We start from the raw sequence: 14023 nt of genomic DNA, 5'->3' as shown, positions 1-14023 counted from the left end.
TGTAAGCGCTTCTTCTGCGTTCCTGTATTGCAATCCACTTTATAATTTAAAGTGTATTTAATTACATGTTGAACAAAATGATTGTGAAGTAAGAAGCTAAAGTGACATTATTCAAGAAGCTTCTTCTCTTAAAGATTCACTAACACAACATCCAGTTTAAACAGTTTTAACAACTTTATTCGCAACAACAGTAAATATTTGTAGTGGTTATAACAATGACCCAAAGAAATATTATTTATATGATTAAAAAAAAATCTGACTACATATGTGAAGGATTATTTCAATACCTGTGGAAAATATAGGGATATGGAGTAGCTGTACACACAATTTAAGTGGAACATTTTAAGTACAAAAGGGGCATTATTAAGCTAAATGCAGGTCAGAGATAAGCAACTTGGTCTGTGACCTCACAATGACATAATGACCCTGAATACATAAGTGCTTTTAATGAAAATATGTAATAGAAACAGTGATGTAAGGATGTTGCATGTTTACCATGATTTTATACACAGCTTATCATTCAAGGTATAGTCGAGCTAAAATTAAATATATTTTTTTACATTTAAGTTCAAATAAAAAAATACACATTTTTTTCTTCAAGAGTTCCTGCTGTGTTCAACTGCATGTGTGTAATATAACGTATTCAGTATTATGGGTATGCGAGTCCCATCCACTGCTCCCAGGCCTTGTGGCAGAATCCAACCTTCATGCAAGTTTGTTGTTGTACACGGACTGGAAACCTATGGAATGTATCATGTGTTTAAAATTAACAGTACATGATAAAGCATTTATATACATGATTTGATTAACTATGTTTAAATTTTCATTTATTTACTGTGCTCAAGTTTTTATCATCTATTGATTTTTATTCACATATAGTTTATGTATCAAATAAAAAAAACAAATGAGGAATAAAAAAAGATGAAAAGTAAATAAATTATGATTGTACCATCCCTGTAAAATGAAAATTAATGTTAACTTAAATTATTTGACCCAATATCTATATAAGATTTTATCACATGCTATACCCTGTTACACATGTGTAATATACTTTTTAAGCGTTTTCATTGGCTTAGTTTTCGTTTATTGACCAATCGCATTTTGTTATTTCACCGAAATGTCGTTGCAACGTCAAATGATGCCACGAAATGTAAACAACATTTGGGATTTATCATTATGTTTGCGTAAATATTTATTTAATTTGCTCATTTAAAAGCATGTGATAAAAAAGATCTCACACTCGTCATATCATACATGTACCATATTTTATTAAACTCGTCTAGGAAATTTATCAGTAAGCTCGCCAAAGGCTTGCTTACTTACAAAATTCCTTAACTCATTTAATAACATATGGTATGATATGGCAACTCGTGTCAGATCCTATATGTAAGACATGATGTATTTAAATAAATAACATTTTTTCTACAGCAGTTTAAAATCATGATTGAGTAATTGATTATAGAAATAAAAACATTTACCGATCATATGTTTGCTGATTGAACTCGTGAAGGCATGTCAAATAACGAAAGATGATCTGCTGATTCCATGAAGATCTGCCAGCTTGGAATAGATGTTTCCTTTGGCCAAAAATCCTTAACTGATGTCAGTGATGAGTACCTGTTGGTGTAGTACAATATGAAAAAGTGAATAATACTTCTAATGTAATGAAAATACTATAATATGTTACTGTTGTGTATGTGTGTTCAAGAACAACAAGATATTTTGATAACTCAGTATATGAATTGTTATTTCATGATGATCATCACTTTGGTGTTTTGTGGTTGTAGGTTTGATACACATGTAGGCTAACAGTTGCCTAACTGGGCACATTTTACAATCCAACATAATTTAGCAATACATGTATCGTTCTGACAGAATATTAAATAAACATAATACAAAGAAAAGGAATAGATTGTAACGAGTTGTATAGCGTTGATAACAAACATTAACCAATAAAAAACAAGGCTCCATTGAGTACTTATCAGAACAAAAAAACTTCTGAAATCACATGCAAATTGCAATGGAGATAAAAGCTTACAGCAAAATTAATCATTGCACAATAATTCGAGCGGCGGAAAGCGCATATACTTCAACTGCTGTTGAACAATATAATTGAATCACACACATAATAAACTCATAGGGTTTTCACGTATGATTTTGATTTATTTATCCTTATCGAATATAAACAAAGGGCAGTAACTGACATATTGATTCCAACGTTAAATATTTTGCAGAAAGTAATCAAGGGATAAAAACCAACATGTTTACTTCCTCTGTATTGTCGTCGATAAAAAAGACGGAGCCAAAAGCTTCTTATTCGGCGTCTATATGCACAACATACGCGGCGTCCATTTTGGTTTCGACGTAACTACGACTGCTACTTACATCTCGTAGACTTACGAGAGAATAATACGATATCGTAAGTTGCGAAAGTTTATTGAAACGCAAAATGGCAAGTTGCGATAATCGCAACTGGTTTACGAGTGGTAACATACTTACGAGAGCTTATTGAAACGGTCCCCTGGATGCCAGTATAGGGTTTGATGTTGTTGTACAGGATGACAGTATAGGGTTTGATGTTGGTGTTGTACAGGATGCCAGTATAGGGTTTGATGTTGTTGTTGTACAGAATGCCAGTATAGGGTTTGATGTTGTTGTACAGGATGCCAGTATAGGGTTTGATGTTGTTGTTGTTGTACAGGATGCCAGTATAGGGTTTGATGTTGGTGTTGTACAGGATGCCAGTATAGGGTTTGATGTTGTTGTTGTTGTACAGGATGCCAGTATAGGGTCTGATGTTGTTGTTGTTGTACATGATGCCAGTAAAGGGTTTGATGTTGGTGTTGTACAGGATGCCAGTATAGGGTTTGTTGTTGTTGTACAGGATGACAGTATAGGGTTTGATGTTAGTGTTGTACAGGATGCCAGTATAGGGTTTGATGTTGTTGTTGTACAGAATGCCAGTATAGGGTTTGATGTTGTTGTTGTTGTAGTACAGGATGCCAGTATAGGGTTTGATGTTTGGTGTTGTACAGGATGCCAGTATAAGGTTTGATGTTGTTGTTGTTGTAGTACAGGATGCCAGTATAGGGTTTGATGTTGGTGTTGTACAGGATGCCAGTATAGGGTTTGATGTTATTGTTGTACAGGATGCCAGTATAGGGTTTGATGTTGTTATTGTTGTACAGGATGCCAGTATAGGGTTTGATGTTGGGTGTTGTACAGGATGCCAGTATAGGGTTTGATGTTGGTGTTGTACAGGATGCCAGTATAGGGTTTGATGTTGTTGTACAGGATGCCAGTATAGGGTTTGATGTTGGTGTTGTACAGGATGCCAGCATAGGGTTTGATGTTGTTGTTGTTGTACAGGATGCCAGTATAGGGTTTGATGTTGTTGTACAGGATGCCAGTATAGGGTTTGATGTTGGTGTTGTACAGGATACCAGTATAGGGTTTGATGTTGTTATTGTTGTACAGGATGCCAGTATAGGGTTTGATGTTGTTGTACAGGATGCCAGTATAGGGTTTGATGTTGGTGTTGTACAGGATGCCAGCATATGGTTTGATGTTGTTGTTGTTGTACAGGATGCCAGTATAGGGTTTGATGTTGTTGTACAGGATGCCAGTATAGGGTTTGATGTTGTTGTACAGGATGCCAGTATAGGGTTTGATGTTGGTGTTGTACAGGATGCCAGCATAGGGTTTGATGTTGTTGTTGTTGTACAGGATGCCAGTATAGGGTTTGATGTTGTTGTACAGGATGCCAGTATAGGGTTTGATGTTGGTGTTGTACAGGATACCAGTATAGTGTTTGATGGTGTTGTTGTTGTACAGGATGCCAGTATATGGTTAGATGTTGGTGTTGTACAGGATGCCAGTATAGGATTTGATATTGTTGTTGTTGTACAGGATGCCAGTATAGGGTTTGATGTTGGGTGTTGTACAGGATGCCAGTATAGGGTTTGATGTTGTTGTTATTGTACAGGATGCCAGTATTGGGTTTGATGTTTGGTGTTGTACAGGATGCCAGTATAGGGTTTGATGTTGTTGTTGTTGTAGTACAGGATGCCAGTATAGGTTTTGATGTTGGTGTTGTACAGGATGCCAGAATAGGGTTTGATGTTGTTGTTGTACAGGATGCAAGTATAGGGTTTGATGTTAGTGTTGTACAGGATGCCAGTATAGGGTTTCATGTTGTTGTTGTTGTACAGGATGCCAGTATAGGGTTTGATGTTGGTGTTGTACAGGATGCTAGTATAGGGTGTGATGTTGTTGTTGTACAGGATGCCAGTTAAGGGTTTGATGTTGTTGTTGTTGTACAGGATGCCAGTATAAGGTGTGATGTTTTTTTTATACAGGATGCCAGTGTAAGGTGTGATGTTTTTATACAGGATGCCAGTATAAGGTGTGATGTTGATTTTGTACAGGATACCAGTATAGGGTGTCATGTTGTTATTGTACAGGATGCCACTATAAGGTGTAATGTTGTTTTTGTACAGGATACCAGTATAGGGTGTGACGTTGTTGTTGTACAGGATGCCAGTATAAGGTGTGATGTTGTTTTTGTACAGGATACCAGTATAGGGTGTGAGGCCAGTGAGGATCAGCTGATCAGTTCCATCTGTCGGGTGTTCCAGGTTTCCTACACAGAGCCCTGCCCTCCCACCATACATCTAGCAGAGCTGCAGCACGCACTACAACCAGGTACGTGCTGTCCTGTACTCAGATTGAACACTAGCACAAGTAGTGAAATACATGTGCATGGTTATCATTCAAGATTTATGGTGACATATCAAATACTGGTATTTCATTTGTTGCACATTAATTTTAAATGTTATATAATAACATCTAATAAAGAAGACAAGCTTCATTTGGGATTGCATATGGGGTGGATGGGATCAAGGTCATCCTTACTTACCGAATAAATGGATTTTGTTCAAAAACACAATATATTTTTTTTACACTTTTGATAATATTTCGAACTGAAATACCTTGCTTCAATTTAGCATGAAGGGGTGTGGTAAAAGTCTAGATGACTGAAGAAATTATTTTGCTTTTGCAAATTATTTTAATACTCCATCTGTTGGTTAGCACAAAGTTAAGCAATTCTCCTTCATGTTTCAATGCTTAACATTCTGATTTGTAAGGTTTGTACTTTACAGTATTGAGTTTACGTGCATTTGCAATTTTCATCCCATTAAAAAAAATACAAATGCATATTTATTAACTAAGTTTTACTTTTAGCAGATTATATTGTTCGAGTAACAAAATTAACTGCAATTTAATATACCGGAATCTCCATAGATAAGTGTCTTTCTGTAGTAACAAAATTGTACTAAAAATAGCAAAATGGTTTCCACTTAATTTCTCATTATCAAATTGAGTAATTGTAATTAAATGTAAAACAGTAACTTCTTTTATCCAGATCTAGTTTGAGATTGTATATGAGGAGGATTGGGTCAAGATCATGTTAAGTAGAAACATAACTGAAGAATGAATTAAGCTTTTTTAATTAAACATAATATATAAATAAATAATATCAAAACCTCATGTAAAATCCATAAGGTCAAGGTCACTGTTTCTAAAAACAGGGGCACACCAGGGTGATGTCTTCAGTAAATTTCATTGTTAATAATAGGGACACATGTTTTACACTCAAAAGGTTAATGTGCCTTATAGTTAATTTTGCAAATAAGAAACATATTTAATTACTTGAAAGCTGAAATAAGTGATCTACTGTACAGGAAGTTTGGATTTAAAAAAAAAGGACAACAAGAAAGCGTGTTGTCCTCCAACAGCTCTGGTTTAATTCTGTTGTAATAATTATTAGCTGGACTTTTTGAAGAAAAATGAGAGCTATACTACTCGCCCCAGTGTCGGTGTCGGTGTCCGCGTTGGTTAAAGTTTTTTATTAAGTCAAATAACTTTAACGCTATCAAAGATAATTAACTTAAACTTGGAATGCTTCTTTATGACAACAAGACAATTGTGTAGGTCAAGGTGCATAACTCTGTCAGCATTATTTTTAGAGTTATGCTCCCTTTTTATACTTAGAAAATAGAACATTTTGTTAAGTTTAGAAAAAAGAACATTTTGTTAAGTTTTGTGTTTAGGTCCACTTTATTTCTTAAGTATCAAAGCTATTGCTTTCATACTTGCAACACTAACTAACTATCATAAGGGGACTGTTTTGGCAAAGTTATGTAACTCTGACTGGCATTTTGACAGAATTATGGCCCCTTTTATACTTAAAAAATTTAAAATTTGGTTAAGTTATGTGTTTTGGTCCATTTTACTCCTAAAGTATCATAGCTTTTGCTTTCAGACTTGGAACACTTGCTAACTATCACAAGGGGACTGCACAGGACAAGTTGCATAACTCTGATTTGCATTTTGACAGAATTATGGCCCTTTTTTGACTTAGTAACTTTGAATATTTTGTTAAATTTTGTGTTTAGATGCACTTTACTTCTAAAGTATCAAGGCTATTGCTTTCAAACTTCAAATACTTTCTTACTATCATGAGGGCACTGTACCTGGCAAGTTGAATTTGAAATTTACCTTTGAATGACCTTGAATCTCAAGGTCAAATAAATCAATTTTGCTTAAATTGCCATAACTTCTTTATTTAGGATCAGATTTGATTCATACTTTGGCAACACAACACTTACTTGACATACCACAATGGACTCCACCCAAACCACCCCCCACGCCCCACCCCAGAATCGCCCCCACCAAAAAAAAATAATAAATAAATGTCTCCTTTTTTTTCTTATTTTTGAAATATCATCTAATGAATGATCACACCCCCACATTATTCCCCCTCACCACCCCCACACACAAAAAGAAATTTTTTTAAACATGGTAAAAAAACACAAATATTTATTTTTATTATTTTAACACTGTCCAACCATCTAACCCATGCTATTGCTATAAAACTTGAAATATAATCTTATTAGTTTGTTTTATGTCTTTACAAATATTCAATAGATTGTGGAAAATATACCTGAACTCAGAATTGTCTATAATGTACCACTTCTTTAAAACATAAGCGATCAATATGTCTCAATTATGGTCCTCTTCCAGTTAGAATATGACTATATTACCTTGACATTATTGAATATGAACAATTTCCCCATGATGGCTTAAGTTATACTGTCAAGCACTCGAAAAGTCGAGCGCGCTGTCTTCTGACAGCTCTTGTAAAAATTATAATATTTATTGTAACCATCATTATTGTAGTCGTCGTCAACATCAACATCATAAACACTACCATCATCATCATCTTTATCATCACCATCATCAAATAAAGGATTGAAATAAACACTTGATTTATTTGAATTTTCACAAGTTTGTTTATACTGCAAACCAGCTTTCTATCTCAAAGTAGTATGTTGTATGTTGCATATTGATGTTGCCATGGAGTGCCTGATTTATTAGGGGAGTCTTTTTAAGTGTTTATTTTGTAGTCGAATGTGGAATAGCGGTTTGGTCTTATTATTCTGGTTTGAAATGCTTTGACAAATATTTAGGTCTGCAGTTTCTAGGTGGTTGTAAAATTGATGCGATTTCCCTGTTTTTCATCTGAAAAAGTATAAACGTACATTTAGAATTGCAAAAGTTATGCTCATTTTAACTTACATATTCTGTAACATAATGCTACATATTATGACATGTGGCATTGGGTGGTATTCTTAGCTGCTTTAGTGGCTAATTCTAGTTTGCTCCTACTATACAGGCAGTTTGTTTTTAGAAAAAGATGCTAGGGCAGATAAGAACTGCCCTGTTGGGCAGGTGGTGGTACTTTTGCCTGAAGATTTATGGATTTTCAAATGCCTGAATAGTGATGGGATTAAATATTGTGCGCATAAACCCTAGTTCATGGTCTTGTGTATAGTCATGTTTTCAAATACTTATCTTGGCATAAAAGATAATTTTGTGATGGTTTGTCACATGCAAATACCTAGTCTCTACGTCAAGCTCCAAGGTCAAAATTAGAAATGAATATCTGTCTATGTCCGACATGAAAATATTTTTTTTGCAAACAAATTTAGCCATTTATTTTGCTCCAATGTCAAGGCTAGATATGACGGTCAAATATCCAATTTGTTAAGAATCTTTTCTTAAAAGAAAAGAGGAATATTCATAATAATAAATAATTTGGTACAGTTTTATATCCCTAATGAGGAGGTGGAACATCCATACGAACCAGGTACAAGGTCAAGGTCAAATGGATGGAATTAATCTAAATTTGTCATTGGTATACTGTTGAATATGAAAGTTTCTTAAAAATAACTTTACTGACAAGATCATAATCAGGAGACATTATTATGCTTATCATACATGTATGCCATATTACATCTCTAGCATTCAGGTGAAGTTGAAAATACAGTTGTATTTATGTGTACAGGTTATAAACTTAATTATTCATAATAACCATAACTACTTGATTTGTTATGTATCACAACTACTTGTCTGCAGCATGTCATTTTCAAATAATTGGGTAGGCAAACCAGTGTATTGAAGTTTGCATTAAAGGCTTTATATTGATAAATGTAAACATTTGATCTAAAAAGCTCCAGTAAAAAACTAGAATAAAGTTAAAGAAAGAAAATAAAGTAACCCTCAACTGGGCTTGAACCACTGACCACTGGAGTAAAAGTCTATCGCTTAGACCACTCATACATACTCATATCCGTGCTCATACAATGAGTGATGTATTTTCTACTTTATATAAGCAATCCTTGAAGTATCACAAAATATAACGACAACAACAGAACTTTTCAAATTATTCAATTGTTTCCCGTTGCAACGCTTTATAATTTTTTAGGTTTTTCAATCGTCAAAAGATGCATATAATGGATATTTTAGAGCATGGTAAATGTTCAGTATTACTTCAACGAAAATTTGCGAATCTTAAACAATTTTTTTAATTTTCAATTTACCAAGACGTGCATAGGCCCCTTACAGGACACTGTTGATGATGAAAGTTTTAATAAGTTGTCCCAAGTCTTATATTGCTAGGATTTTTGTGCATGCATCTTCTCAAAACATTGATCTGCTACAAAGTAATACTCATGCCAACCCCTTTATCTGAACAATATTTCTAGTTCAAACTTATAACTAAAGCTAAGGCTTACATTTTTACACATCAAACATCATGGTGTTGTGTTTTTTTGAAAAATATGTACAGACTATGTTTTGACATAAATTTTCTTTAAAAAGATGGAAATTTTATCGCCCATGTTTAATTTAATTCCATCATGCTCACAATTAACCAACATGTAGAGTTTGCGTGCTGTTACAGAGGGTGAGATGGAAATTATATAGGCCATGTTTAATTTAATTCCACGATGCTCACATTTGACCGACATGTAGAGTTTGCGTGCTGTTACAGCTCACATTTGACCGCCATGTAGAGTTTGCGTGCTGTTGCAGCTCACATTTGACCGACATGTAGAGTTTGCGTGCTGTTACAGCTCACATTTGACCGCCATGTAGAGTTTATGTGCTGTTACAGAGGGTGCAGACAAGAAGGAGTTGATCAATCAGACAGTGATGGAGGTGCTGCTGAAGATACGGGACTCACAGAAGAACCCAGTTCTGGACCTTAAAGCGCTCACCCCTGATGTGTCTCCCATCAAACAGTATGGGGCAAGTCCACTGAGGTAAAATAAAGTATAGAATGTTGAATGTTGCAAAAGATATTTCCTATTGCACGTAGAATTTGAAACTCCAATTGTTGTAGTATAAATGTTTATGCCTCCATCATGTATATAAGCCGATGGAGTATAGTTGGCCTTTACGTTTTTATGTTGGTTTGTTAGTTCATAAGATCTTCTGTGCTAAGTTTATATGAAATTAAATATATCAGATAACATCAATAATGCTTCCTAATAATATTTGATACTTGGATGATTTCTTTAAACACAGTCAATACACCAACATCACCTAATCTTATTATGACCTTGACATTGACCTTATTTTGGACATTTTGAACTAATTCAGATGGTCCAAATGTTTGCCTTAACCAAAATGACGCGTTTTGTCTAACATAAATAAGCTTTCTTAAAAGCTTTGATTCTTGAATGGATGATGTCTTTGACCTCTATCAACACACCCACATCACATTACCTAATCTTGACGTTGAACTACTTCTAGACAAAGTTTGTATTCTTGGTTAACCCAAAATGGTTCATTTTGTCTAACATCAATACTGGTTGCTTCAAAGCTTTCATGCTTTCATGGATGTTATCTCTCATCACTCTCAACACACACCCATCGCATGACCTTATTTTGACCTTGACATTGAACTACTTTTTGACTTTGACTCATGGGCCAATAAAGCCATACCAATAAGGCTTCAATTGGGACATACATTAAAAGCAGCATTTCATTATTAAAAAAAAAAATTAGAGTGCTTGATTTTGCTTACTGCATAATTTTAGTGGAAAGTGGGTGCTTGGGACAGTGTGCGAAGTTGTTTGCAGTTTGCAAATGTTAAATGCTGAATTGTCCCAGTCTCACACCTCAGTGTATCTTTGTAACATTGAGTGCTGAGAGCTGTTGTATGTGCAGCTCCAGTCCAATGGTGCTGAGTCCAGATCAGCCGAGGCGGGAGGTGTCCAGTCGTGTGCAGCCTGGACACTGCAAGGAGGCTCAGATGTTCACCTACCTCCTTGACTGCTATGAGAGAGTGGCTGGGGAGGAACGGCTAGCACCAAAGGTCAGTGCAACACACAGGTGGCATTGTCCATTGATGTGGTTAATAGCAGTGGTTGGGACAAAATCTTGTTAACATTTCATACGTGGACATAAACATTAAAATCACAAGTGTAAAAATTCCTGACATTTAAGTGACAATTTTCTAAAAGTTGAGGTTTTTAGCCGGATTTTTTTCGAAAAAATCTCGGCTTATAGATTGATGTTGTCGGGCGGGCGGGGGGGGCGGGCGGGCGGGCGGGGTGGCGGCGTGCTCGAAAATGTTAAAGTTCTTATTTCATGGTATAACTTTGGTATGCTTGGACCTAGAGTCTTCAAACTTGACATGAAGGTTGGCCAGGATTAACAGATGACCACTGGTCATTTCAAGGTCATTCATTTGAAGGTCAAGGTCACTGTGACCTTCAATATAAAAAATGTTAAAGTTCTTATAACTTTGGTATGCTTGGACCTAGAGTCTTGAAACTTGACATGAAGGTTGGCCATAACTAGTTAGTAACCACTGGTCATTTCAAGGTCATTCATTTGAAGGTCAAGGTCACTGTGACCTTGAATGTAAAAATGTTAAAGTTCTTATTTCATGGTATAACTTTGGTATGCTTGGACCTAGAGTCTTCAAACTTGACATGAAGGTTGGCCAGGATTAACAGATGACCACTGGTCATTTCAAGGTCATTCATTTGAAGGTGAAGGTCACTGTGACCTTCAATATAAAAATGTTAAAGTTGTTATAACTTTGGTATGCTTGGACCTAGAGTCTTGAAACTTGACATGAAGGTTGGCCAGAACTAGTAAGTAACCACTGGACATTTCAAGGTCATTCATTTGAAGGTCAAGGTCACTGTGACCTTGAATGTAAAAATGTTAAAGTTGTTATAACTTTGGTATGCTTGGACCTAGAGTCTTGAAACTTGACATGAAGGTTGGCCAGAACTAGTAAGTAACCACTGGACATTTCAAGGTCATTCATTTGAAGGTCAAGGTCACTGTGACCTTGAATGTAAAAATGTTAAAGTTCTTATTTCATGTTATAACTTTGGTATGCTTGTACCTAGAGTCTTCAAACTTGAAATAAAGATTGGCCAGTACTAGAAGATGACCACTGGTCATTTCAATGTCATTCATTTGAAGGTCAAGGTCACTGTGACCTTAAATGTTAAAATGTTAAAATTGTTATAACTTTGGTATGCTTGGACATAGAGTCTTCAAACTTGACATGAAGGTTTGCAAGCACACTTAGATGACCACTGGTCATTTCAAGGTCATTCATTCTAAGGTCAAGGTCACTGTGACCTTGAATGTAAAAATGTTAAAGTTCTTATAACTTTGGTAGGTAAAAATGTTAAAGTTCTTATTCCATGTTATAACTTTGGTATGCTTGTACCTAGAGTCTTCAAACTTGACATAAAGGTTGGCCAGTACTAGAAGATCACCACTGCTCATTTCAATGTCATTCATTTGAAGGTCAAGGTCACTGTGACCTTCAATGTTAAAATGTTAAAATTGTTATAACTTTGGTATGCTTGGACCTAGAATCTCAAACTTGACGTAAAGGTTTGCAAGCACACTTAGATGACCACTGGTCATTTCAAGGTCATTCATTTCAATGTCATTCATTTGAAGGTCAAGGTCACTGTGAACTTAAATGTTAAAATGTTAAAATTGTTGTAACTTTGGTATGCTTGGACCTAGAATCTCAAACTTGACGTAAAGGTTTGCAAGCACACTTAGATGACCACTGGTCATTTCAAGGTCATTCATTTGAAGGTCGAGGTCACTGTGACCTTGGATGTAAATATGTTAAAGTTGTTAATACTTTGGTATGCTTAGACCTAGAGTCTTCAAACTTGATATGAAGGTTGGCCAGAACTAGTAGATGACCACTGGTCATTTTAAGGTCAAGGTCACCGTGACCTTGAATGTAAAAATGTTAAAATTCTTATTTCATGGTATAACTTTCTTATGCTTGGACTTACAGTCTTCAAACTGGACATGAAGGTAGGCCAGCACTAGTAGATGACAATTGGTCATTTTAAGGTCATTGAAGGTCAAGGTCACTGTGACCTTGAATGTTAAAAATTAAAAGTTGTTTTAACTTTCGTATGCTTGGACATGGACTTTGCCATGACTAACAGATGACCACTGGTCAAGAGAACAACTGGTCATTTTAAAGTCTTTCAATTGACAGTGACCTTAAATGTGAATATTTTTTTCATGATTTAACTTTGGTATGCTTACCACTGGTAATTTCAAGGACATTCAATTGAGGTTCACAGTTGCGGCAACTTCAAATGTGAAAGGGCTCTAAAATATTATAATTTTTGCTGTTTCACTTTGTTGGGGTAGCTTTCAGTCCACTACAAGACAAGGTTGAAGAGACCTAATATTTCAGTAATTTAAGTATTGCATTGACAAAAACACGAAAGGTACTTTCCTGTCATTTAAATCAAAAATCCGGCTTCAATGCGGTCATCTCCGACCGCGGAACTCTTGTATATATTTTATTTTCCTAAAGTATGCTCTCATTGTTAGCTTTAATGACCACATTTTGTCTGTCATTTGTAATGTTTCGTGAATTGTTTGTCTTTTTCATCTTCTCAATGAACACTCTGGAGGCCAGATTTATTGCCCAATCTTTGTGAAACTAAGTCAGAAAATTTTTCTCAGTAATATTTCAGCTGACGTTGAAACAAGTTTACCTTGAGCAAAAACTTGGTCAATTTAAAGAAAAAGCTTGTAAGATAATATTTGTTGCCTAATTATCGAGATCAAAAATTTTTGCAGTCCGTTGAAAAAACATTTCCACTAGTTGGCAGGCCAGTTTTTCATGTATGCTTGTAGTGAAACCTTGTGAACACTAAAGAAGTCACATTTGTTTGCCCAATCAACATGAAACTTTCTCCGAACATTTTTTTAAGCTCACCTGATTGCTCAGGTGAGCTTTTGTGACCGGTCTTTGTCCGTCGTATGTCCGTCTGTTAACATTTGTTCGTTAACACTCTAGAGGCCACATTTATTGTCCGATCTTCATGAAACTTGGTCAGAAGCTTCGTCCCAATAAAATCTCGGTCGAGTTCGAAACTGGGTCGTGCCGGGTCAAAAACTAGGTCACTAGGTCAAAAAAAAGAAAAAACTTGTAAACACTGTAGAAGTCACATTTCAATCCCAATCTACATGTAACTTTGTCAAAATGTTTGTCTTAATGATATGTTGGTTTAGTTCAAAAGTGGTTCCGGTCCATTGAAAAACATGGCCGCCAGTGGGCGGGGCAGTTTTCCTTATATGGCTATAGAGAAACCCT

General features: G+C 35.5%; 1 protein-coding gene and 1 long non-coding RNA gene across 5 annotated transcripts in view; one reads left to right on the top strand and one right to left on the bottom strand.

Annotated features, from left to right (window-relative positions):
- Window positions 1–14023, top strand: part of LOC127832214 (ubiquitin conjugation factor E4 B-like) — a 98430-nt gene that overhangs the window by 24935 nt on the left and 59472 nt on the right. For all 4 annotated transcript variants that reach the window (XM_052357521.1, XM_052357520.1, XM_052357519.1 and 1 more), the window contains 3 exons: window positions 4572–4704; window positions 9521–9668; window positions 10579–10726. In XM_052357521.1, the coding sequence (XP_052213481.1) occupies window positions 4572–4704; window positions 9521–9668; window positions 10579–10726 (429 nt within the window). The remainder of the gene's footprint in view (window positions 1–4571; window positions 4705–9520; window positions 9669–10578; window positions 10727–14023) is intronic.
- LOC127832221 (uncharacterized) lies at window positions 213–2143 on the bottom strand. The gene is made up of 3 exons (XR_008026745.1): window positions 2039–2143; window positions 1479–1617; window positions 213–740 (listed from the first exon to the last, which is right to left on the bottom strand). It is a non-coding gene; the product is annotated as an uncharacterized LOC127832221 (long non-coding RNA).

This window comes from Dreissena polymorpha, chromosome 5 (assembly GCF_020536995.1).
Source record: "Dreissena polymorpha isolate Duluth1 chromosome 5, UMN_Dpol_1.0, whole genome shotgun sequence".
In the NCBI taxonomy this organism is placed as follows: Eukaryota; Metazoa; Mollusca; class Bivalvia; order Myida; family Dreissenidae; genus Dreissena; species Dreissena polymorpha.
Note: the sequence above shows the minus strand (reverse complement) of the source record. Positions and strands in the feature narration are given on the sequence as shown.